The following is a 24,405-nucleotide window of genomic DNA, read 5'->3' as shown; positions in this document are numbered from 1 at the left end:
GAGTGTGCGCTCCCGTGGCCGAGTGGTTAGCGTCACACATCATGCCGGGGGTTCGGGTTCGATTGTCGTTCTGGTCGGCGGAATTTTTCGTCGAAGAAATCTTCTCCGACTTGCACTGTGGTCACGCGTATTCTAGAGCTTGCCACTCAGAATGCATTCAAGAAATCTCAACTAAGTACTAATAAAAATGACGCAAGTAATACTACGTTGAGACGGCGAAGTTCTTCTAGGAACGTTAGAGCCATTTAAGAAGAAGAAAAAGAGAGAGATTGAGATTGAACAAGTCTAGTCAGTTTATCTGCTTCGCCGACGACATGGACATAATCGGAAGAATGCATGTGACGGTAGCCGACTAGTGTACCCGACTGAAACACGAAGCAGGGGTGATTGGTCTTGGGATCAATGCGTTCTATATTAAATATATGCTAACAGGATGGACTGATTGCAACAGAATTCGTCTTGGTACTAGTGTTGTAATCGACGGCGACGAGCTCGAGGTGGTAGAGGAATTTGTCTACGTTGGCTCATTGAAAATGATAACAACTGACAAATTCTAAAACGCATAGTCAATATAAGTCGCGCCTACTATGGGCTCCGCAAATCCTTAAGGTCCAACAAACCCCGACCCCGTACGGAGTGGAACATGTACCAATTTCTTATTCGACCGATTGTTCTCTATCGGCACGACGCATGGACACCTGGTGTTTTCGAACGCCAAGTGCTCAGGAAAATATACGGTGGTGTACTGGAAAACGGAATATGGAGAAAGAGCATGAATCACGAGCTGGTGCAACTCTACGGCAAACCCAGCATTCAGAAAGTTGCCAAGGCTGGACGAGTGCGATTGGCAGGGCATGTTGCAAGATTACCGGACAGCAGCCCTGCAAAGATGGTGTTCGCATCGAATACAATTGTGAATCAGACATTTATCGCAATGAATAACATTTTATTTTTCTTGAGAAATAAAATTGAACATTTGTAAAATGTCAAGCATGATCCAAACGGGCTATGTCCAAGTTTTATCCCCGACATTACCCACCCATGTTTTGTGATATAATGCATCTATTTTGGTTACAGAGTGGTTCAAACTTTGAAAAGTTTCAACTGCGCAGAATATGGTGGAGTTATGGTAGTCATGTTACATTTATTCCAACTCTAGTTACTAGTGAAACAAAATATTTTACAGAGTTAATACACTTCCAACACCATCCAGAACTAGTCATTGAATGTAATCTTTTTTCCTTGAAAAGCCTTAATGCCTTTTTCCTTCTGTTTCGCCGCCCAGGAAGGATGGAGATCAGACTCTGACATTTTTTGTGATTCCGACTGGGCCCCAGCGGTTGTCGAATCAAATATCGTTTTCTTACCCTGGAACGGTTTCAATCCTCTCTGCTTTTGCTTCGCACTCCATGAAGGATGAAAATCATTCGCCGGAGTATTTTCTCTGGCTGGCTGTTCATTGGGATCGAATACAGTTTTCCTGCCAACCAATGGATTGATGTCTCTTTGTTTTTGCTTTGTAGTCCACGAAGAATTCTCCGGAGCTTCCGTAGGCTCTGTATTATCGAAAGTAATTCGCTTACCCGCAGGTGGTAGTATAATTTTTTGTCTTTGTTTCGCAGCCCACGATGGATGTAGATCAGTGCTCCGATCACTGGTATCACCGTTGAAGCATTTTCGTTGACCCTGGAACCGTTTGATTTCTGAAATCAAGAATGATTATCAACTTTTCATGATTAATTTCCTATAATATACCATTTTGTTGTTGTTTCGCCTTCCAAGAAGGTTGAATGCAATTTGCATCTGTATTATCCGGCCTCTTTGAAGGCTTTTGATCATTGTTATTCGTTAATTCCTTTCTTTTGTTGGTGCGCTTCCAACTGAAGTCCGCTTCTTTATTTTGCAATTTCTCATCTACTTTCGGAGCCGTCGCCACATAACTCTGACCCGTGCTCGTCACAAAGAAACTATCTTGAATTTGTACGCACTCATCTTCGGCATCTTCAATAGCTCCTTTATCTGTCTTTACGATTCTGGCAAGCTTTTCTGTGGAGCCTTTTCCTTTGATTGTTTGCTCCGCCACTTTCTTAGCTGTCTCCGAATTAGTCTTTATCAATTTTACAAATTTACCAGCTTTCTCTTCATCACTACCGTCACCAAATACTTCCGAATCAGTAATTGATATATCATCGATCAACGATTCATTATCATCCGGTTCAGATTCATCATTTGGATTACCTTCGACCACTTCGCGGAATCCTTCATCCTCGGACTGGCCGACTTCAGATTTCTTTCTCTTCTTGGATATATTCTTTTTAACTTTTCGTTCCATTCCATCTCTTTTTTTACGTTTTTCTTTATCCTTGACACCGTTGTCTGGATTCTTCAAGTACTTATCCAGCAATTTCATTTTACCGTTTAACCGTTCTCTCATCGCTACAATCTCCGACTGCAGCCTCTTGTGCTCGTGGAATCGCACAATCATTTTCTGCTCTACGCTAGAGCTCCCCTGATTGGTACTTTCATCCGGTGGTGATTTGAATGTAACTATCTGCTTCACTAGAACCGCGACAGGTTGCGCCCTGGTGTGACTGATTAACGATTCAAGCGATAGGATCTTTTTACTGGCTCGTACGTTGTTCGAGTTGGCTGCCAACTTCTGTTTCCAAAATTTGATGTGCCGCACCAGTTTGTGGATTATATTCTCTCGGGCAATCTTCACGTGGTTTCGAAAGATTTGAATCTGAAAACAATGTAAAATGATACAAGACTGCTACATTTTTATCGCAACAGACTTACCTCGCGGTTCAATTCATCTGAATCCATTTTTTGGGTTATTCATTTACTAATAGATCCAGTTCAAAGTTATAAGCCGATTGATTCGATTAAATGTTTACATGCATTTACTGGAGCTCACGTTTGTTTTGCAGTTGTCGAATACAAACCAAGATTTCACAAGCAAAAGGTAATATATTCCGAAATAATGACGTCATCAAAAACACGACGATTACTACACACAGATTGTACAGTTAGTTACCTCTAATTCGACATCTAGCTAATTGTACGGACTTGTAATGCGACACGAATAAGGGTGCGCATACACTGTTTGACCGAAGCCAAATATTTGACTCTTTTTGACAGATAAAATTTGGTCAACGTGTACTGATCAAATATATTCTACACAAAACACGACAAGCAAATATTCAATTATTGGATGTCTAAAATATTTTTTCAGATTGTTCTTCGAACCTGTCGGTACATGGTTAGGTTACCTTGAATATTTCAGCGGATTTTTTCCATGTTCGGTGTTTGAAATTGTTTACCACTGTTGAAAATTGAAGAGTGGCAAACAAAATAGTGTTTGTACAAATATCAAATCAAACCTTATCTGTCAAAAAATATCAAATATTTGACCTCCGGGCAAACAGGCAAACGGCCACCTTAAGAGTCCCCGCACACTGCAGACTTTTGTTGGCCGATAGATAGGTCGGACGACTTGATCACCCAGCAAACATTAAATCGTATAATTTTGCACGTGCCAAGTCTTACAAGAAATCCGAATAAATCATAATCGCATATAATATCAATCAAAGTATGTATCGTGTATATTTGAAATCGCATAAAATGTAAAAACTCGATTTTATATACCATTATCAAATTAAGTCGCCATTCGGTATAATAAACATCAATTTTATGATGTACATTGTCGTAAAATATATTTAATCCGCATCATATACGTATATTACGCTGATGCAGTTTGTGTGTCGTATAAGCGTATAATTTAAATCGATTCAGTACTGTAGTAAATCGTGTTGCATTCTGAAGTATATCATGAAACAGTAAATCATATTAGATCCTAATAAAGAACATATTACATCATATTGAAATGTCGATGAAATGCTGATGCACTCGAAAGTTTTAACTGCTGTTGAATTAAATTTCAGGTAGCCGCGCGAGATAGCTGGTGGATGATAATCCAGACGACCGGGGTTCGAACCCACATCGCAGCAGTTTTCACCAAATATCAATCTGTGCCATTTTAAACATTCATATTCCACTCCCAACACAAGTCAATCAAACAATTATTATTTCTACAAACATAAATATTCATATATAAAAATGGCGGTTCGTGAGGCTATAATAAACATTTCACGAAAATATTTTGCGCTATTTGTTTTTTTCTATGTCTGTAATAAATCGTATATGAGTATGGCAAAAGTCGTATTTGGTGCTTTGACAATTCATGAATATATTCATATTAGATCGCAATTCAATTCAACATAATCGCTATTATAGCCGGTCAAAGTTGCATATTCATCCAAACAAATTCGGTGAGCATTTGCCATGTATGTATATAGCCTCCACTTTTGCATGCATACGCCAGTTAGGCGCATTATATGCCAATCAAATTTTAGGGCATATGATATATGCTTGTTATGCGATTTAATGTTTGCTGGGCAGTATGGAGCGATATGCATATGCGCACACTACACCGATTCAGTTTGGGCTAGACTTTCCGAGATCTCGCACAGCACGCAAAAGAGACAGTGTGCTTTGCGTTAAACAGTCTCGCATCTCACAAAGTCATTGGGAGCTGTCTGCAACAAATGAGCGAGGTAGAAGGCAGCCGAGCGAGCAGACTTCCTGTGCGCGCTGAAATTACGAGAGACGAGTATCGATTTTCTCTTCCTCACAGCCCTTCCATGTGCAAGCGATGAGACCGGGCTTTAGCACGCGGACTTGGGATTGGCTCTTTCTCTTCTCTTACGTAAAATTTTGTGATGTGTGCAGGAAATGCCGCGTCGCGTTTCGATGCGAACGATGCACATGTGTTGGGTACACAAAGAGATGCTCGTGTATTAGTGCTCGCGAGACTTTCTCGTGTACCTGCCTCAAAGTGACATTTGGTTAGGCCTTCTGAGATCTCGCACAGCGCGTAGAAGAGACAATGTGATTTGCCCTATTCAGCCTCATATCTCACACAATCATTGTGAGCTGGGTGCAACAAATGAATGAATTGATTGGATGACTTTAGCAGCGATATTTATGTGAAACAGTTCTTCATCACTAATTGTTCTACGTGCCATATTACGAAGATTAAAATTTTAACACCAGAAGCACAACTTCCCCCGACAGCACCAAATGTCACTTTGAGGCAGGCACACGAGAAAGTCTCGCGTGCACCAAAACATGTGCATCACTCATGTTGAGGTGCAACGAAGTATTCTTGAGCACATCTCAATATTTTACGAGAGAGAAGAGAAGGAGACGAACCCAGGCTCGTGTGCTAAAGCCCGGTCTCGTCGCTTGCACGTGAAGGAGTTGTGAGGAGGAGAAAATCAATACTCGTCTCTCGAAATTTAGCCGCGCGCGCACAGGAAGTCTGGAAACCTCTCAATATTTTACGAAAGAAAAGAGAAAGAGTCAATCCCAAGCTCGCGTGCTAAAGCCCGATCTCATCGCTTGCACATGGAAGGGTTGTGAGGAAGAGAAAATCGATACTCGTCTCTCGAAAATAAAGCGCGTGCACAGGAAGTCTGCTCCCGTTCATACCCCTAGGAGCAGACTCTACTTTTATCTCTTTCTGCGAGATTCGTTGGGTATTTGAACAAAATTTCATTACAAATTTCGACTGCAAAAGCTTTATTTTCGTTTTCAGTCTAGCGAAGAAATCGTATCCCAAGCAACACTGCTTGCCCCTGCTTAACCAGAGAAGGCCTTTTCGGCCGCCTATGACCGCAGCAACTGTCATTTTTTGTTCATAGATTGCATTTTGTCGAACGCCAGAGGAGACGAGCAAAAATTTTAAAAACATTGCCAGGAGTAAAAGTCGTAGTGTGCTAATAAATGCAAAATAAATCGAAATAAGTGCATTTTGTATGTTACTTCTGTTTACGTTGCAGATTATTCAGTTTGTTCAATTGATTTTTACTGTGTTGTGTGTAGTGGACTAGCGAAGCTGCTGAAATTTTCACCAGAAAATGTCAGAATCGTACGGTACGCAGTCATTTCCGCAGATTTCGGTAGTGATAATTTACAGCTCAATTAGCATATCCAACGGGATTCTAATTTCTGAGTAATTCTGCTGAGGATGATGATCGTATGCTAACATCGTCGACAGTTCGATATAATTGAAATAACGTCCATTTCTACATGCGCTTTCGAGGATATTCATCACGATTTCTCTCTTGTTTATCTCTTTGTTTCCCCCGCAGATTATCTTTTCAAGTTTCTCATCATTGGCCGGGCTGGAAGTGGAAAATCGTGCCTGCTGCATCACTTCATCGAGAACAAATGTAGGTTCTTTTCCCTGTATGGGGGGCTGCAAATAGCAGTGGGTAGTAGATTGGGGGTAGTTGGTCATCTAGTATACAACGATGAAGTAGGTATTACTGCTTCTTCGTCGATTACAGTGCCCTCGGCCTTCCATCGAAACTTGTTGCGGCTCGTGAAATCGATAAACGCATTCGTAATAATTAGCTTGTTTATGTTTGCCGTATTGATCAAACGGTGATTGGGTTAGGGATGCAGAATTTTTCATTGGAATTATCTCGGATTCTCTGATTAAATGTAATTGGAATTTTTGAGCAATGTGTTTTACCATTAGTACATTTTGATAATAATTTTGATACTTAGAAATCAATACTTCTTTTCATGTGGGAAACTTCTGACGTAGGAAATTAAGTTCGATTTGTAATATTTTTTTGTTTTTTTGAATTTCACCGGAGATTGGTTTGCATTCTCAAGATGTGGGTCTTGTACAAAGCTGAATTCAGTTTACGATACCCATTATACCCACACCCAAGTATTTTACCTTTGTACAAAGCTAAATGCAGCTTACGATACCCATTACTAACGCATTGAGTTCTGAGTTTACTGTCAGACGACTGTAGAACACGAAATATCCGCTGACAAGCGTTTTTTTTTGCGCTTCAGTTGTCGGAGTAATGCTGTACTTCACGAAGGCGAAACCGGACGTCTTCTGGGGGGTACATTCTCCCGCAACCAACGTTGAATGGTGGAATAGAATTCGGAGGCCATTTTATTAATATTTTGCCAGGCATTCGAGTATGTCCAGTCAAGAGTGGGGAGGTAATAACAAAGTGCATTGTAGTTGATTTTTCCAAAACGACAACACGAAGCCTGTCGTTGTACTGGCACGTACGAGATACTGGAAGAGATTTCCAACGGTGGATGGTGTGAATCTGCGGGTAACAGTGCAATCGCAGCTGTATTGACGATTACATTACAATCGGTTGAGCAAAGTCCATTCCATCGATCAGAACAGCACTAGACGCAGATACTGTGGAAGTTCCTGTTGGTGAAACTTCGCCGCCAGCGTAAGCACCACATAACAGCATCTGGTCTACATATGAGCTTTGTCACAGAGATCACGAACGGAGGCCACATGTTCATCTATCACAGGGTGTCGACTACCTTGAAAATCAGGGAATATCAGGGAATTCAATCAATGTCAGGGAATATCATGGAATTTCGCCACCAATCTGGAAAAAATTAAATTACGTCAATTAGAATTTTGATTATTGCAGTAATTAAAATTAAATACAAAAAAAATTGCATTTGACTAGTTTGGCTCTCTGTAGGTACTTCAGTCTATATTGTTTGCTTTTGCCTGTAGGTAAACTAAGTCCTTCCGATAGGATAAACAGCGCAAAAGCTGTCTATTACATTCGCGCTGTTTTTACCAATTCACCCAATTTTCAACCAATTCTCTCTTCCCTTTTTTTTCTTCGAAAACTATCGATAAATTCATGCTTGAAAATCATAATATCAAAGATGAGATCACAGATCATCACAAATGTCACAAATCACTTCGCACTGCTGAAAAAGACATGGTTGTATTAAGAAAAATGACAGCCATACAGCCAGAAGCCGAGAAAGACTAACTAGGTGTGATAAAATGAGCTTTATGATGATGTTTGGCTTTATGAAACTTTTTAAGCTATACATTGTCGTTGGTTTCGACGAGTCTTTGAAGAACAAGACTACAAATAGGCTACAGATGGATCTGAATGTCAGATTTTAGGAGGAAGAAGAGAAGGAGTTGGTAAGTCGTTACTTGACGTTAATATTCTTGGGACGTTCTCAAGCATCAGAGATACACTTGCAGCTTTTTAAGAAGGCCTGGAAAATATATATTTGAACAACGACGAACGGTATAAACGTGAATTGATCCTATTACGCGAGCTGCAACTGGTCGTTCAAGATGGAGAAGAAAAACTCTTGTATACGGGTAGTATCGGATTGCATATTTCACACGGTTCACCAAAGGATTGATGGATTCAAACAGACAAATCTTGAAATTTCATCTGAGATGCGAAGCACTGGTTTTAAAGTTTATGAGGCGTTGATGTATCCGATAAAAAGAAATGGAGGGAAAACAATTCGAGAATATTTGACGGATTTTGGACGTATCAACGGAGCAGATCTATCACTGAAACAATATTGTTAGCAAATGTACGACTGGAGCATTTTTGTAAAGGACAGATTTTTCGGAACATTTCATCAAGAATGGTCCTCTGTTTCTTGTGTGGAAACTATTCTTCACTTTGGAAGAACAGCATCAATACAAATGTTCAGCTAGTTAATTCAACTAGTTCGAAACTCTCATTCTCTTTATCGCCATATAAATCGAAGTTAATGAAATGGTTACGGGAAGCAGAAGCAAAACTCTGGAGGTAAAACGGAGAAAATTTTGGACAACGCATAGAAGGGAGTCGAAAGATTGCAAGATAAAGCATTTCGTTAAAATCGTATAAGTTTCATGAAATTGATCCGAATCGAAAGGAAAATGTCTCATTCTGTACTAGTATTTAAGACATCTTCAAAATAACATTGAACTGTATTTGTAAATCCATTTTTTGAAATCTTTTACGACAATTCTCAGTCTTCGTTTAACTCAATTGAAAATCGCAAACAATTCATTTTAGCATCTATTGTTTATTCATTACTATCAACAGGCCTGAACATGAGTGCCCTAATGATACCTAATAAATAAATAACTTAAAATACTTAATTTACTTAAAACTATGCCTATCTGGAAAGAGCGGTCAAGAATGCCTTTCCTAAATTTGCGCGAGATAAGTGAAAGTCATAAGATAAGTAGCAGCGGTTAAATACACGAGACATATTCGATACGGATTCGTTGTAACCGTAGTTTGTGCGAGAGTGAGGAAGGCAGAGAAATGTATGTGAACGCAGGTTACGAGGGCGTATATTAAAATCGATCGACTGAAGATCAGCACAATCGATTTTCGAGGAAATTAGATCGGATATAAAAGTTGCCTTCACTACATCTCTACGTAAGCTCAACAAATCGAGTCCGATCAATTTACAACGATCCTCATAGCTGGGTAAATTCGAAGGATCGCTCCAGGGCAAGTTGCGTAGGGCGAAACGGACGAATTTCCGCTGTTTCACCTCAATTCGCTGGACACTATTTTGATAGTAGGGAGACCATACTATGCACGAATATTCAAGATGAGAGCGCACTAAAGCACAATAAAGAGCTTTGATACAATGTGGGTCTTTGAATTGCTTTGAGATGCGAAAAATGAAACCTAACATCCTAGATGCCTTGGTGATAATGTATGAGATATGGTCGCTAAAGGTTAGCTTTGAGTCTAAGACGATACCAAGATCTTTGATAGTCACAACACGTTTCAAAGAGATATTGCGTATTTTATACGAAAATGTTACAGGCGATCGTTTCCGCGTGAACGATATGACTGAACAGCAAAGGATTAAAAACCATTCTAATGGTTTCGCACCAATCAGAGAAAATATCGAGTTGTTGCTGTAGAAATATCGCATCATCGATACTACTCACAGTGTAGAACAATTTTAAATCGTCCGTATATGCAAGTTTGGGACACTTTAGACAAAGATTAATATCATTGAGGTAAAGCAGGAATATATATGGACCTAGATGACATCCTTGAGGTACGCCCGATGTCACCCGAAAAAGAGATGAAACGGTATCGCCGATTTTCACTGACATCACACGATCAGTCAGTGATATGAGTGTTACCAGTTCAAAAGAAAACTAAGGAAGAACGCTGGACGCTGGAGAATCTCGACTGTGGTAGGGAAATTAGGAGCTTCCATGTAGCCAATTTCGTTGCGTCCTGGAGATGAAGTTAGTTATGTAGTGAACTCATTATGGAAGATGAACACATTGAAAGATGGCGACACCTTATTATCCCCACAGTTTCGATGAGAGCCTGGTTTGAAGGGTTAAAAGTTGATAGGGATTTGATTAGAAAGGGTGTTGTCCAATCATATCATGCTCAATGCACGTTTCCATCATGTAGGATATAACATTGAGTTCGTTGGTAAAAGCAATCGTTCTCGAAGCCCTACGTCAAGTTTCCTTCCGTGCCTTCCAGACCTCTACTTTTTTGCTTTAAACAAACCTTTTAGTTTGACTTGTACAGCTTGATACTTTCGAAACCATTCCATTAATCCAGTTTATCTGATTTTCTTGAAAACGGATAATTTTTCAAGGATTTTACCTTTGAGCACTCCTTGTCCCACCAAAGTTATGGAAGACGACGTCGGAAAGTGGTAGCAGGTACAGATTTTTTTAGCTTGAAGTGCGCTATCGTAGATCAAGCCTGATATAGAATTATACTCTTCGAAGGGAGGATGTTCATGCATCGAAACGATTGCTTCAGATATTATTTCCGCAAATTTTTTTCAGTTAATGTTTTTCGTGAGATCATACGTCATATCGACTGACTCACGAGAACTTGATTCATTGGCGATCGATTAAATTATTGGTAGGTTATCACTACCGTGGGGATCTTGGATTGCCTTCCACGAGCAATCCAGAGATAACGAAGAAGATCTCAGAGATATGTCGAGCATGCTTGTGCAGGAGGGTTGGCTATCCCAGCTGCTTCCCCAGTATTCAAAACTATGATTTTAAAGTTGTCGCTCAGATCATAAATGAAAGCGGCAGTGACCCCCATCGAGATGGAAAATGAAAGGTGGGAACATTTTTAAATCTATGACGTCACAGATTTTGTTTATGTATGTTACTTTTCTTATAATACTCCACTACATAGGAAAAGTGTTGTATTAAAAGTAAAATTAAGCAGATGAAATGAATGAACTAGTTGTTTTTCTTAAATCAATGCTAGCGTTCAAAATCATAAGGGTCCAACTGACATTTTAGTAGAAACTGAAATTTCAGTATTTTTGAGGTGTTCTAAACTTAATTTCAATTCAATTTTACTTCTCGTTACGTCGGCCAAGAACGTATGAACAATGAACAATGTCTGAGTCACAGAATTTTTTGTTCATTTGACGGATAAACATTTGACAGTGCATGGGAAAAAAGGTTCGAGCTTTTTTCATGTAAAATGCACTTGAAAATTAAATTTATTTGACTCCGTATGATCTAGATTGAGACGAACAATTTTCCGCTTGCGTCTTAGTTTTAGACGAATTAAGTTTTCAGCACCCTAATTGTGAAAAAAGTAATTACAATTGCTGACAAGAGACAAACTTCCATGAAGCTGCTCTGAAAACCAAATATAGTAGACATTAGAATAGAATACTATTTCTGATATAAGAAGAAATCAGGGGGGACTGTATATAATAGATTCCGCCCTGTAGGAAAAACCGACACCATCTGATTTTTTTCAGTTATAAGCAATTTATACTATACTTTTATGAGCTCAATTCATAGTAGATCATTGTTCAATGTAGTTCGTGAGACGGTCGGTGCAACAACACCAATGCTTATCAATGCTCGAAAACATTGTTTTGAGACCTGGTTTGTGTTTTACAGACAGGAAAAATTACTTACTCTACCTCGTGTTTATATTCGAAAGACAAAACGGTTGAGCTGATCTGATAAAACAGCCAAAACCAACGTTGAATCGGGCATGTCAACAAAAAAGGCAGAGGCAGAGCTCATGGTATTCCTTCGTTCAACATTCATCGGCAAAATTTCACGTGGATGTTCACCTAAGCTGGGATCTTGAAGTGTCCACATAGTATATAGATAACCTCTTAATAATTTGAAATTATTGTAACAAGTTTTCATTCATGTCGATTTTACCCGACAGGGTGTTGACCTCACCAACACTCCCATTTATTTCACCTGAAAACATCATTTTTTGTATCCTATCAAAATTTAAATCATGATCAACAGATACTATAGAATGGTTCATAAATAGTTGAAGAGAGGTTCTGTAACGATTTGAAGTCGAAGACACATGGTAGATCTTGGGAATATGTGGAAATCCTTAGGGTGTCGGTTTTACCCTGATTTCCCCTACTATGATTCTAAGAGGGTCATTGATACATTATGCATTTAAAATATTGTCCACCAGGTCGGAAAGCGCAAACATGCCAAGTTATGACTGTTGCTTTGACGGCGAAAATGGAACAGACGTGTTGGGTGTTGTTCCAAGAGGTGCTGAGAACCCCTGAGTGGGTTTTCGGAATATGTTGTATTACCTCAATGTACAGTATTTATAATGCTACCTAACCTGAACCATTTATTTTTCGATTTAACTCGATATTGTAGATCACTGAATTAAATTATTCATCTTTATATTTTCAATTTGCCTAATCAGTTTTCCTTATCCGTCGCTCACTTATTTCAGATAAGGAGGACAGTTCACACACCATTGGCGTTGAATTTGGTTCCCGCATAGTGAATGTTGGCGGTAAAACGATCAAGCTTCAGATTTGGGACACTGCAGGTCAGGAGCGGTTCCGCTCGGTTACTCGCTCTTATTACCGCGGGGCGGCCGGTGCACTGCTAGTTTATGACACTACCTCCCGCGACAGCTTCAATGTGCTTGCAAACTGGTTGAACGACGCTCGGACGCTCGCCTCGCCGAACATCTGCATCCTGCTGGTAGGCAACAAGAAGGATCTGGAGGAGGAACGTGAGGTCACCTTTCTGGAGGCGAGCAATTTTGCGCAGGAGAATGAGCTGATATTCCTGGAGACCAGCGCCAAGACAGGTGAGAATGTGGAGGAGGCTTTTCTGAAGTGTTCGAAAACGATTTTGGCGAAGATTGAATCCGGCGAACTGGATCCGGAACGGATTGGCAGTGGAATACAATATGGGGACACATCGATGCGTGGTGGAGGAACCGCATTGTCCGGGAGTCGGCAACAAAGCATTGGAAGACGTCGTGCATCCGATTGCGCTGGTAGTTGTCGTCCCTAGAGCATGATTCAGATGCGTCATTTGTTTTGTTCCGGAAGATCTCTCGATAAATTGAGGAAAAAAATAAATGAGTTTGGTGGATCGAATCGATTGGAAAATTGAAAGTGAGCCTGTTAGCTGGATGAGGATAAAGAGTTTAGAACATAATATTGTAAAGCGATAAATGGTTTTGTTTATGCGTGCTTTACCCAAAGTTCAGAAGAAAGATATAATAAAGGATCAAGAGAAACTTGCTCCAAAATAATGACCGAATTATATATATTCTACTTTTGCGCTTTTATTTACTGCATTAAATCAGGATTCACACATTTCTTATTATGTTGGATCTACAAAAAGTGAAATATCAAATTTATCACGTTTCAAATCTCGAACTCTTGTGATTTTGTATTCTCTGATTATTCATATACATATATATTTTTACACCAATAACATTACATCACCATTGATTCTTTTTAAAGGGTTTTTAGTAGTATTTATTTGAGTTACAGTGATAAAGTGAATCGGAATATTTTTTGAAATAGCAGCTAAAGGGTCGATATGGATTGATAAAACTTAAACAATACAGCTAAGATATGTTGAACGTTTTGTGTAAATGATGATAATTATCGGAAAACACAAACCAATTGTGGTGAATTTGTTCGACACCATGGAACCATGATAGTGTAATAAAATCAAATATTCCATTCTTCTGATCGTTATTTTCAACCATAACGATCGATAATAGAGAACTATATATTAATTATAATGTAAAATTGTTCCCAAATTGGTTTATATTCGAAATGAAGAAAAAGAAAGCCCTTTAGTTGTTTTATCTAAGTTGGTTGGGTTTTAGGAAGAACTTTCTTTCTATTTTTTTCCTATCCCTAGAATTAGTAACGCAGCCATAACGTTTGCATTCAAAAACTTCCCATAAAACATAATTTTATTGACCATGTTACAAAAATATTTCGACACCCTATCGGGCAGCCTTCCGACAGTTAACCGAAATTTTCGCCATTGCTGTCGAAAACATACTTCTTGGCATGTTTTTCAGTTCTTTCTTAATTTTATTTAATAGTACTCCAACAATTTCGTGGCGAAAACGGAGAACTTTTTTGCCACGAAATTGTTCGAGTACACCCTTCGCTTCAGGTTTGCCCAGAAATTATCGATGGGACGCAGCGTAGGGTTGACGAACTTCGGAACAATCTCTAGTGGTACATCTCTTCCAGTGACTTCTTTGCGTGATGCACCAACCATGCTCGTCCAGATGATATTTTTGGATGAAGGAGGCAACTTCCGGCAGACAACTTTGTGCTGTAAATCTCTCCGTTCACCGCAAGTCCCGAACGGAAGAAGAGTAGCTTCGACATCCCCTTTCCGCTGATGGTTAGCCTTCACCTTCTTTGGGAACTTGGTGTGGGAGATGTACTTCATGTCCGAACTTACCTCCTTGCTAGGGTACGTAAAGTAGCTAGTCCCCTGCCAATCGTTGCCATCCAGCATTAAATACGTCTCGTCGTCCATGACGACCGCGAGGTTCCAACCTAGGTTCACACGAGCTCCAACCTAACTACAGGCAAAACGTTTTTTTATTCACTTATAGCGAATTCGTTCTTGAAAGTGGCTCAGTGCCGAACTGACTTTGTAATAAAAAACTAGAAGTGGGTTATATGTTTGATATAACCGCAAAGTGGACGTAGGACTAACGTTGACTTAGCAATAAATAAGTAACAAGCATATAAATCTTAGACATTTAATCTTTCGAATAAAGTGATTATCATACCACTTCGTTTAGCCGGAAAAAAATATTAACGCTCAAAGGGGGAATCGATTCCTCCTCGGAAATACCCAGCGCAAATAGTACTCACTCCCCAATCCCCTACAATTGGAATCATCGTTGATCTGGGGCAGGATTATTAACTCTTGAGAAGGAATGGATTCCTCCTCGGAATTATACAGTGAAAATAAGAGCCCCTTCCCAACAATTCTAACTCCCCAATAACGACGATCGATTGCAGCATTCGTAAACAAATATTGATATGTAATATAATATCCACTTCGATAATATCCACTACACCATATCATATCGTGTTCTTCACTATCAAATCCATAGTCAATGGCACCCATCGGTATCGAATTATCTTCGATACCTCGGTTTTCGCCAAATGCTTTAGATCCGACTGCTGAGGAGAAATGGAATTGAAATATCAGCATTTGATCGTTCGAATAATGTGATTATCATACCACTTCGTTTTGCTAGAAAGAGATTATTAATGCTCTAAGGAGGAATCGAGTACTCCGAGGAAATACTCATCGTAAATTAAAATGCGGCATTTGTACACAAATAATTTTATAACGCAGCTTTCATCAAAGTGATTTCTTCGATATGGTGAAATATCCTCGTATTCGCCAAATGCTTTAGATCCGACTGCTGAGGAGAAATGGAATTGAAATATCAGCATTTGATCGTTCGAATAATGTGATTATCATACCACTTCGTTTTGCTAGAAAGAGATTATTAATGCTCTAAGGAGGAATCGAGTACTCCGAGGAAATACTCATCGTAAATTAAAATGCGGCATTTGTACACAAATAATTTTATAACGCAGCTTTCATCAAAGTGATTTCTTCGATATGGTGAAATATCCACTATCATATATTTCGTATTCGTCATTATCAAATTCATAGTCAATGGCATCTATCGGTATCGATATCACGATTTTCGCTAAATGCTTCTTTCAGTTCGGCCTACAAAAACTTTTCTGAACTGTAATCCATCAAATTTGATGTCCCTGAAAAGGGCCGTTGATCATATGCTAAGGTACTAAGATAATAATGCTCTCCTCGTATACGATGGGCCAGCTGGATGTCCTTGGGCATGATGTGACGTGTTTTGCGTGGATAGCACACAAATTGGTATCTTCGAATAGGCCTTTTGCAGTGCCATAACCGCGAAACTTTGGAAGCGCAAGTCGGTTTTGAAGTCCTGGGCAATTCCAAAAACCAAACGCTGCAAAGGTAGTGGATCAGCAATTCGGTCGACTTCTAATAGCGACGAAGTTCACGCAAAGCGACGGTTCTCGGTCGGTAGCGATGTGGCTCCTTCACACCTCCTGCGGCTGGTGCGCTTTTTCGAGCTGTTTTCGTGGTGCCTTACCACCGGTAGATTTACGAGCTGTCTGCTTAGTCCCAATGAAACGAGTCCTCACGGTGCGAGAGTAAAGATACAAATGAACGAAAGCAAAGGAAGCGTCATGTTTTCTAGCCATCCGTTCGGTCCAACTGCAGAAGAAAAATGAAATTGGAAAAGAAGACCGTAATGCATAGGCGTCTGATTGCGACCGTCCTCCTCTCACATCGTCGCATCAACTGTTTGGATTTCCAGAACGTATGCGAGTTTACATACGGTTTCAATAACCTGTTTTCTAAGCAACTTTAAAGCTATTGAAACAAGTTTTCAGATCAATAATTAACAATCATATAACTCGTGGTCTTTCGAATGAAATGATTATCATTCCATTCCGTTCAGCCTGAAAAGAGGTATTAACGTTCAAAACCTTGCAGTCCAGCGTCACTTTTTCGTTCTCGAAACATTGAACTTACACCCCGGTACAGAAATGAAAGACGTAGTCCTACGTCAAAAACGTTTTCAGGTTCACGAATGAGGAGATTTGGTGGTGTGCGTTATATAGTCTGATTTGTTTATATTTTCGACGACAAATGTACAGTGTCGACGTCTGGTGGCGATATTAGTGCTTGGGAGGTCAATTATTTTCTATCAGATCAGAAAGGCCAAGTACGGTCTAAAAATATAAAAGTTCAAATGAAAATTTCTACTTCATATTGTTTGATTACCTAACACATGTAGTCCTGATACTCACTTAACCATTTGTCGATGCATTTCCTGTTTGCTTCACAAATAATTACTATTATAATATAAAATCATCATCAGACACAGTTTTCGTTCTATATATTCTTGCAATTTCGGAAAAAAACCTCTCATTTCATCACATAAAATAAATATTCGACAAGCTAAAGTAAATTTTCATTCATAATATTTATTTTGAAAGCATGTTTATTCCACCTAAATATTCATCTTTATTTCCGCCTCCCAATAAAAGCACACGAAGCTTAATGCCGTCTACACTAATATACTCCTCAACAGAATCCGAATTGGAATACAGCAGCAGCAGCAGCAGGTTATCCATTTTCATAGTCTTTATTTTTAGATTTTCCAAAAAAATACTCGGAATTTGACAGTTCAGTATAGTTGGATTGGTGAAACCGAGTGCCAACCCGTGAAACATCTCAGTGCCGAACTAACAGCTTTCGGGTTGAACCTAGTGCGAAACTAGGTTGAAACTGAGTAAATAAAAAAACGTTTTGACAGCAGTTAGTTTGGCACTGGGGTTGAAACTGAACAAAAGTGAATTCGCTATTAGGTTGAATCCAGTTCCGCACTAGTTCCAACCCGAAAACCGACGGGTGTTTTATGAGTTGACACTCGGGTTCATCAATACAACTATACTGAACTGTCAAGTTTCAAGTATTGTTTTGGAAAATCGAAAAATAAAGACTAAGAAAATGGAAAACTTGCTGCTTATACTGTCGTATTATTGGAATCAGAATCCAATTCGGATTCTAATTTTGGAGAGTATATTCGCGTTGACGGCTTTAAGCTTCGTGTGCTTTCATTGGGTGGCGAAAATGATCATGGATTTTCAGCAGAAATAATCATGTTTTAAAAATGAAAATTATGAATGGAAATTTATTTTTACGTATCGAATATGTATTCTATGTAATATATTAATACGTTTTTTCGCAAATCGCGAAATCATTCTAAACGAAAACTGTGGAAATAACAAGAAAAGTATGAACTAGTAGTTAAGTGAGTGTCACGACAACATATGTCAAGTAATCAAATAACATGAAGTATAAATTTTCATTTAAATTTTAACAATTTACCTAAGTATCTCTTCGGTTAACCTTATCCCATCGCTTGTATTTGACTACTGGAGGATGGGATGAAGAGATAGCAGTAGTTCAGAGGAGCGAGAAGTGTACATTTGTTTTTACTTAAGTATCTTAAAACTGCCTTCGGTCCTGCTAATCTGATATGCTGCCCGTACACTGTTTGTCCGGAGGTCTTCAATTATCAACAGTAGCAAACAATGTCAAACATCGAACATGGACAAAATTCGACTGAAATATTTAAGGTAGACTAACCATGTACCGACAGGTTCGAAGAATAGACCGAAAAAATAATTCAGGCATCCAATAACTGAATATTTACTTGTCGTGTTTTGTGTCGAATATGTCAGTACACGTTGATCAAATTTTATCTGTCAAAAAGAGTCTGACTTCGGTCAAACAGTGTATGAGCACCTATAGAGAGTAATTTTCTTCACAAGCGCGAATGTCGCCTCCAGACGTCGACACTGTACATTTGCCATCACGATGAAACGAATAAAAAAACTCGGTGCAAGTTGAACGTGAAACGAACCGAAGAATGAAGAATGTATCAATACCCCGAGATTTGACATTTGATTTCTATATATGGGGCTACTCGCAAACAAGTTACTTCAAAGTTTTGACGTTGGGACTACGTTTAACCGGAATATATGGGAGGTAAAATGAAAACCTAAACACAGAACATTCAACAAAAAATGGAAGATTTCGAATGCTTATAATTCGAACATTTCTTCAAAAACGGAAAGATGTTTGCATCAATTGATAGGAAATATTTCTACGCATCTATCACAATTAATAAAATGTTACTTTTCAAGAGATAAATGATCGATAAACTTTGAAATGGTCAGTGTTATCAAAACGCCCTAACTGCCACGTTTTGATTCGCCTGATTTACGGTTTCTCCAACACAGACTTCAAAACCAAGCAACGGGGAAAACCGGCATTGCACATACATGCAAGTTTGGGGAATTTTTGTTCTCAACGAAATGTGTTCCCTAATATAGACATAAAAACCAGGTTCTTGAGGTAATCAAAAAATCAAAAAACTTGAGAAAATGTGTTTCTTTAACACGGACTTCGAAACAAAGGTGCCTGGGGAAATCGGCATTGCAAACAAATGCAAGTCAGAGATATTTTTGGCATTTGTTCAAATTCATTACTTATAAAGCAAACATGTTGATTTCAATTGAATTCGAAAATTGTTTCAATCAATCAATAATTCAATCAATACAAAATGATCGACAATGCACAAGTGGTTTCATCACCAGGTGTTAAGGTAAACGCATGAAGAATTGGTACAATTTGTCCATTTTTTGGTGCATTTTTTGGCGTTAGTATGAATGCTTGCAAAAAAAAAACTACGAAAATTCCAGATTTATCGCGTCATTTTCCATGGAAGGTTATTTTTCCCATGGAAGGTATTAGCTTACTTGGAAAAACATTCTACGCCCTTGCGAGTGGCCTTCCGGCAGCTAACTGGAACATTCGCCATGAAGGACGAAAACATGCGTGTAGGCATGACCGCGTCTTCGCCCTTCTGGTATTTCTTGATGAACGACGCAACTTCCGGCAGGCACTTTGTACTATAAATTTCCCCGTTCACGGCCAGTCCGGAGCTAAAGAAGAGCGGTTTTGACATCCCCTTCTCGCTGATTGTCAGCCATAGCAGCACCTTCTTGGGGAACTTGGCGTTTGAAAAAAACTTCACTTAGGAGCTAACTTCTTCGTGGAGGAAGTAAAAAACGAAGTGCCCTGCCAATCGTTGCTATCCAGGGTGAGATAGATCTGGTCGTCCATCACCACCGCCACGTCGCGATTCGCCAGGAAAATCGACTTGATCATCTTATTCAACCGCTGCCGCTGCGTCATTGTCTGCAGCTCAGAAACCAGTGGACGGGACTTCCGCTTTCTGACATGTATGTCCATGTTCCCCAGGTATTTTTTCACTGTTTGCCGGTTACACCGACCTCCCGGACTATTTTTTCTCGGTTGGGCTGAGAATCATTGCGTCTGAAACCAAATACATGCTGGCTTCCATGCAAAAACGCATGTATTGGTCTTTGCTCGATTTTTCGAACAGTAATATCCCGGAAAACGGAAAATTGGAAAAAAATAATCCATGAATATTGGATATTTTTTTCAAGTCAATAATCAAAATAACACTAATGGCTATTCTTGAAAGAGCAGTGATGCATAGCATGTCAGATTATGAAATATAATCAAGATCAATTTGTTTTTTCGTGAACTTTTGATATGTATTTTCTGAACTATGTGTTTTAATGTGATTTTTTGTTTATCCTATTTGTTTATTTTAGGCTCATTATCATTTTGGCTGTAGCAGAGCCGAATTTTCATCGTGTACATACCACATATGTTTATCATATCTATAATTAGCACATTACACAGTTGCTATTTTTCGGCGTAATAGTATTCCTTCTATACCATTGCATATGGTACATTACATTACACAGTAGCCATTTAGGCGTAAGAGTATTCCTTCTATTCTTCCGTTGTCCAGTAAATCGATCTCCAACGCTGATGATTGTTGCGTGGATGTACAGGGTTTTCCAACTTTAAATTCTGAAAGTAAATTGAAATAAAACACACTTAGAATTCGAATTTCGATGAAACTTTTATTTCAAATTAAAGTTTGGTTTATGCCATTATGTGTGAAATACAACATCATTTAAATGTCCACCTAGGGACACCTTGATCCGGAACAGGTAATTTTCGATGACTTTTCGGCACATATGGGGCGGTATCTCGGTCATAACTTCACGAATGTTGTCTTTCAAATGTTCAAGAGTTTGCGGAGAGTTGGCATATACACGGTCTTTCGCATAACCCCACAAAAAAAAAAGGCTAGCGGGTTCAATTCGCATGATCTGGACGGCCAATTGGCATCACCAAAACGCGAAATTATGCGTCCCTCAAATTTCTTTCGCAATATGGCCATGTTCGGTCGTGTTGTGTGGCACGTGGCGCCGTCCTGCTGAAACCACATGTCATCCGTGTCATCTTCAATTTGTGGCAAAAAAAATCGGTTAACATGCGGCCATAGCGCTCACTATTCACAGTTACCGTCTCCCCGTCCTCATTTTCAAAGAAATACGGCCCGATGACTCCACCAGACCATAGTGCGCACCAAACAGTGACTCTTGGCGGATGCAATGGCCTCTTAACAATCACGTGTGGATTTTCTGAGCCCCATATATGGAAATTTTGGGTGTTCACATAGCCACCGAGCTCGAAATGTGCCTCATCGCAGAAGAAAATTTGATGCGAAAATTCAGCATTTTGCTGCTGTTGTTCGTTCACCCAATCGACGTATGTCCGACGCATTTCATGGTCACCACGCTCTAATTTTTGTACCAGTTGGACTTTATATGGATGTAGGTGCAAGACCAAATGCAAAATTCGCCACAATGATGTGTTTGACAAGCCCAATTGCTGAGCACGCCGTGGAATCGAAACATTTGGGTCATCCTCCACACTGGCAGCAACAGCAGCAATATTTTCGACCGAACGCACATTACGATGATGCACAGGTTTCACAATATCCGCTACGGATCCAGTTTGTTCGAATTTACGCACTACATTAGCGATTGTGTGCTCTGTAGGCCGTCCATGACGACCAAAATCCGTCCGTAATGCTCGAAAAACATTTGCAACATCATTTTTATAGTATAATTTAACAAAATTAACACGTTGTGCGATGCTAAAACGATCCATATTGTAAAATGGCAGACATTCAACTAACGATATGACGATTTGGTTGACAGCTATGTCAAACGGGTGTCAGCGCAGGGCTGTATACTTTCGGAAGCCCGAAATGGAAAACCCTGTAGTTATTCTGTAATAATTCAAAGTTGGTCAATGAGGGCGCGCAACCAATATGGCTACGGAAACCCCCTAATTTTTTGATGTAATGTGCTATATAAAAATGATATTTTATGATTCACGGAGGAGAATATCCTTCATCGTGATTATTCTCTTTTCTACTCAAATTGGAACTCAAATGTAAGATGTATTCTAGAATAAGGTGAATAAAGTGACATTACTATCTCGCCGTGCTGAATAAAGGGGAATTAGGTTGGGGAAAAAGAAATCCATCATTTTCTCGGTAGATGGCTGTAGTGATCGATATCTCGTCGATCAAAAAATTTCAAGTCTATGCTCATTGTCAAGGTGACATTTCACTCTAAAAAAAAATCTTATGCTGTTTTTGTTTGTTCTATTCATTTGTGAGTTACAGGGTTTTAACAGTGGAAGTCAACAAAGAGAAAATTTCGATACATTTAGAAGTTTTTCTTTGATGGCCAAACGGAATAAAAACGACTCATTTCTTAAACAGATGGTGACTGTGGATGAGAAATGGGTTACATACGACAATATTGTGCTAAACCGATCGTGGTCAAACGGTGGTGAAGCAGCTCAAATGGTGGCCAAACCAGAACTAACGGCCAGGAAGGTTCTACTGTGTATTTGGTGGAACATTGTGCAAGTTTCGGTGATTCGAGCAACAAATAGTCAATAACGACGCCGGCCACGTTCTTACAGTCACCAGAGGAAAGGAAAGGAATGTTAGTATGATATTCGCAGCCAGAAGAGTTGCCTCTGTCATTATCATGGAAGGAAAAATTGTTAGTGGGAATGAGTAAGAATCAGGATTCACTGTGGTGAGTGATGTGACTCTGAAAACGCGAATTCTTAATTATTCGACAAAACGAGATTTCGAAAATAATATCCATTCTGATTGTACCGGTCATACACGTTGATATTCATCGTGCGTAGTTCGTAGGTATTTTTCCTTATCTGAGTCACCATGAGTAGTTGCTTCTGTCCGTACATGAAACCAATAACCTCTCTTTGATTTTCGCAAAATTGCAACACCCTGATTGTCTTTGAAACAGGTAAGTATTATGTTATGTGATAAAGTTGAATGAAAGTTGATGAAAAGGTAAGTGGCAATATTTATTGATATTTATATGATAAACTAATTGCTCCTGTATTTCAGGTGCAGCTTTAGGTTCTTGGCTGGAGATTTTCAGTGTTTTGATGTATGGTTTTTGTGCTGCTAATAAAGTGTTTCATGAAAAATATCATGTGTTATTTTATTTCATATTGGCCGTGACAGATGTTATACAGTGTCTCATTAAACGCTGTTTTACCTTCCCCTGTAGGTCCCAGTTTATGTCCGTGAGAACACGATGTCAAGCCTGATCAAGCGCATACGAAAGGGTCAGATAGTTCGTCAAAAACGAGTATATATCACTAGCTAATGTTTCTTCAATACTTTACAGAGGTAATCCGTTTCTTATATTTGTTCGAAGGCAAGTGCCAGGTCAGGGAATATTTTATAGATCTTAAAAACACGATGGAGAAACCTGATTCAGGATTAGTTAACGATATTCTGCAAAAGCTGGAAGAAGATGAATTAAATAAAACTGACTGTCGTGGGCAATCTTATAACGATGGTGCCAAATAGGTCATGCGGAGTCAATCAAATTTATGTTTAAAGTGCATTTGGCTTGAAAAAAAAATCTTGCCACTTATTTCACCATGCTGTCCCTTTGTTGTCAAATGTTTCTTCTATGAAAGGAGCAAACATTTTCGTGAGTCGGGCTTTGTTCATTTATATTTTTGACCTAACTAGAATTTCACTCAAGCAAAATGATCTTTCTGCAGAAATCTTTGTGATGTGATTCCTGCTACACACAGCTGAGAGACGAAGATTTTGAAAATTTAGGAAACGTTTATTCGAAATATTGAAATTTTTGGCGTTTTCAATAGTTTCAAGTTTAGAGAAGTTTAGAAGTCAATAGTACTAAAATTTTTGTATCTGGAAAACTGTCGGTTGGGCTCTTTCAATATAGTGAATTTTTAAAGAAAAGTAACACTTTTTTCCCCTCCTGATTATTGGATTTTTTTTTGACATTTCTATTGGATTCATTTTGATTCTATCCGCATGACCGAGGTGCCAATATGGCGGGTAGAAAAAAATTGTAAGGGATTGTATTTAGGACACGACCGCATTTTCGACGTAGAACTACGGAATTATATTATTCAATCCGTTTGTTTGTCACTTCGGATATTATTTTAGAAAGCATCGAGATTAATTTAACTTTTTTTTTTGTTATTTAGTTATTTTTACTACTTTTGAAAGCATACTTCCATGAAAGATATGTTGTATTTAAATAAATGCAGTGTATGTCCATATTCCAAAATTCGGGATA

General features: G+C 39.0%; 2 protein-coding genes across 2 annotated transcripts; one reads left to right on the top strand and one right to left on the bottom strand.

The window, feature by feature from the left end:
* Positions 1–1,124: 1,124 nt before the first annotated feature.
* LOC129777210 (uncharacterized) lies at positions 1,125–2,933 on the bottom strand. Its single transcript, XM_055783351.1, has 3 exons — positions 2,800–2,933; positions 1,756–2,743; positions 1,125–1,703 (listed from the first exon to the last, which is right to left on the bottom strand). The coding sequence occupies exons 1-3, from the start codon at positions 2,824–2,826 to the stop codon at positions 1,216–1,218; spliced, it is 1,503 nt and encodes a 500-aa protein (XP_055639326.1). The 5' UTR covers positions 2,827–2,933; the 3' UTR covers positions 1,125–1,215.
* Positions 2,934–5,767: 2,834 nt separating this feature from the next.
* Positions 5,768–13,979, top strand: LOC129776113 (ras-related protein Rab-4B). Its single transcript, XM_055781529.1, has 3 exons — positions 5,768–5,997; positions 6,216–6,296; positions 12,642–13,979. Exons 1-3 carry the CDS (start codon positions 5,982–5,984, stop codon positions 13,214–13,216), a joined length of 672 nt encoding a protein of 223 aa, XP_055637504.1. The 5' UTR covers positions 5,768–5,981; the 3' UTR covers positions 13,217–13,979.
* Positions 13,980–24,405: the final 10,426 nt, after the last annotated feature.

Source organism: Toxorhynchites rutilus, chromosome 3, assembly GCF_029784135.1.
Source record: "Toxorhynchites rutilus septentrionalis strain SRP chromosome 3, ASM2978413v1, whole genome shotgun sequence".
Lineage (NCBI taxonomy): Eukaryota > Metazoa > Arthropoda > Insecta > Diptera > Culicidae > Toxorhynchites > Toxorhynchites rutilus.
The sequence above is the reverse complement of the archived record's forward strand: the minus strand, read 5'-3'. Positions and strand labels throughout refer to the sequence as shown.

What these genes read in the sequence shown, in the direction of transcription:
- LOC129777210 (XM_055783351.1), bottom strand. Translation starts at nt 2,826, where the DNA reads ATGGATTCAGATGAATTGAACCGCGAG. An exon ending in CAGATGAATTGAACCGCGAG is followed by an intron (nt 2,744 to 2,799) that starts GTAAGTCTGTTG and finishes CATTGTTTTCAG; the next exon opens with ATTCAAATCTTTCGAAACCA. An exon ending in GGCGAAACAACAACAAAATG is followed by an intron (nt 1,704 to 1,755) that starts GTATATTATAGG and finishes TCTTGATTTCAG; the next exon opens with AAATCAAACGGTTCCAGGGT.
- LOC129776113 (XM_055781529.1), top strand. An exon ending in TCACTTCATCGAGAACAAAT is followed by an intron (nt 6,297 to 12,641) that starts GTAGGTTCTTTT and finishes CACTTATTTCAG; the next exon opens with ATAAGGAGGACAGTTCACAC.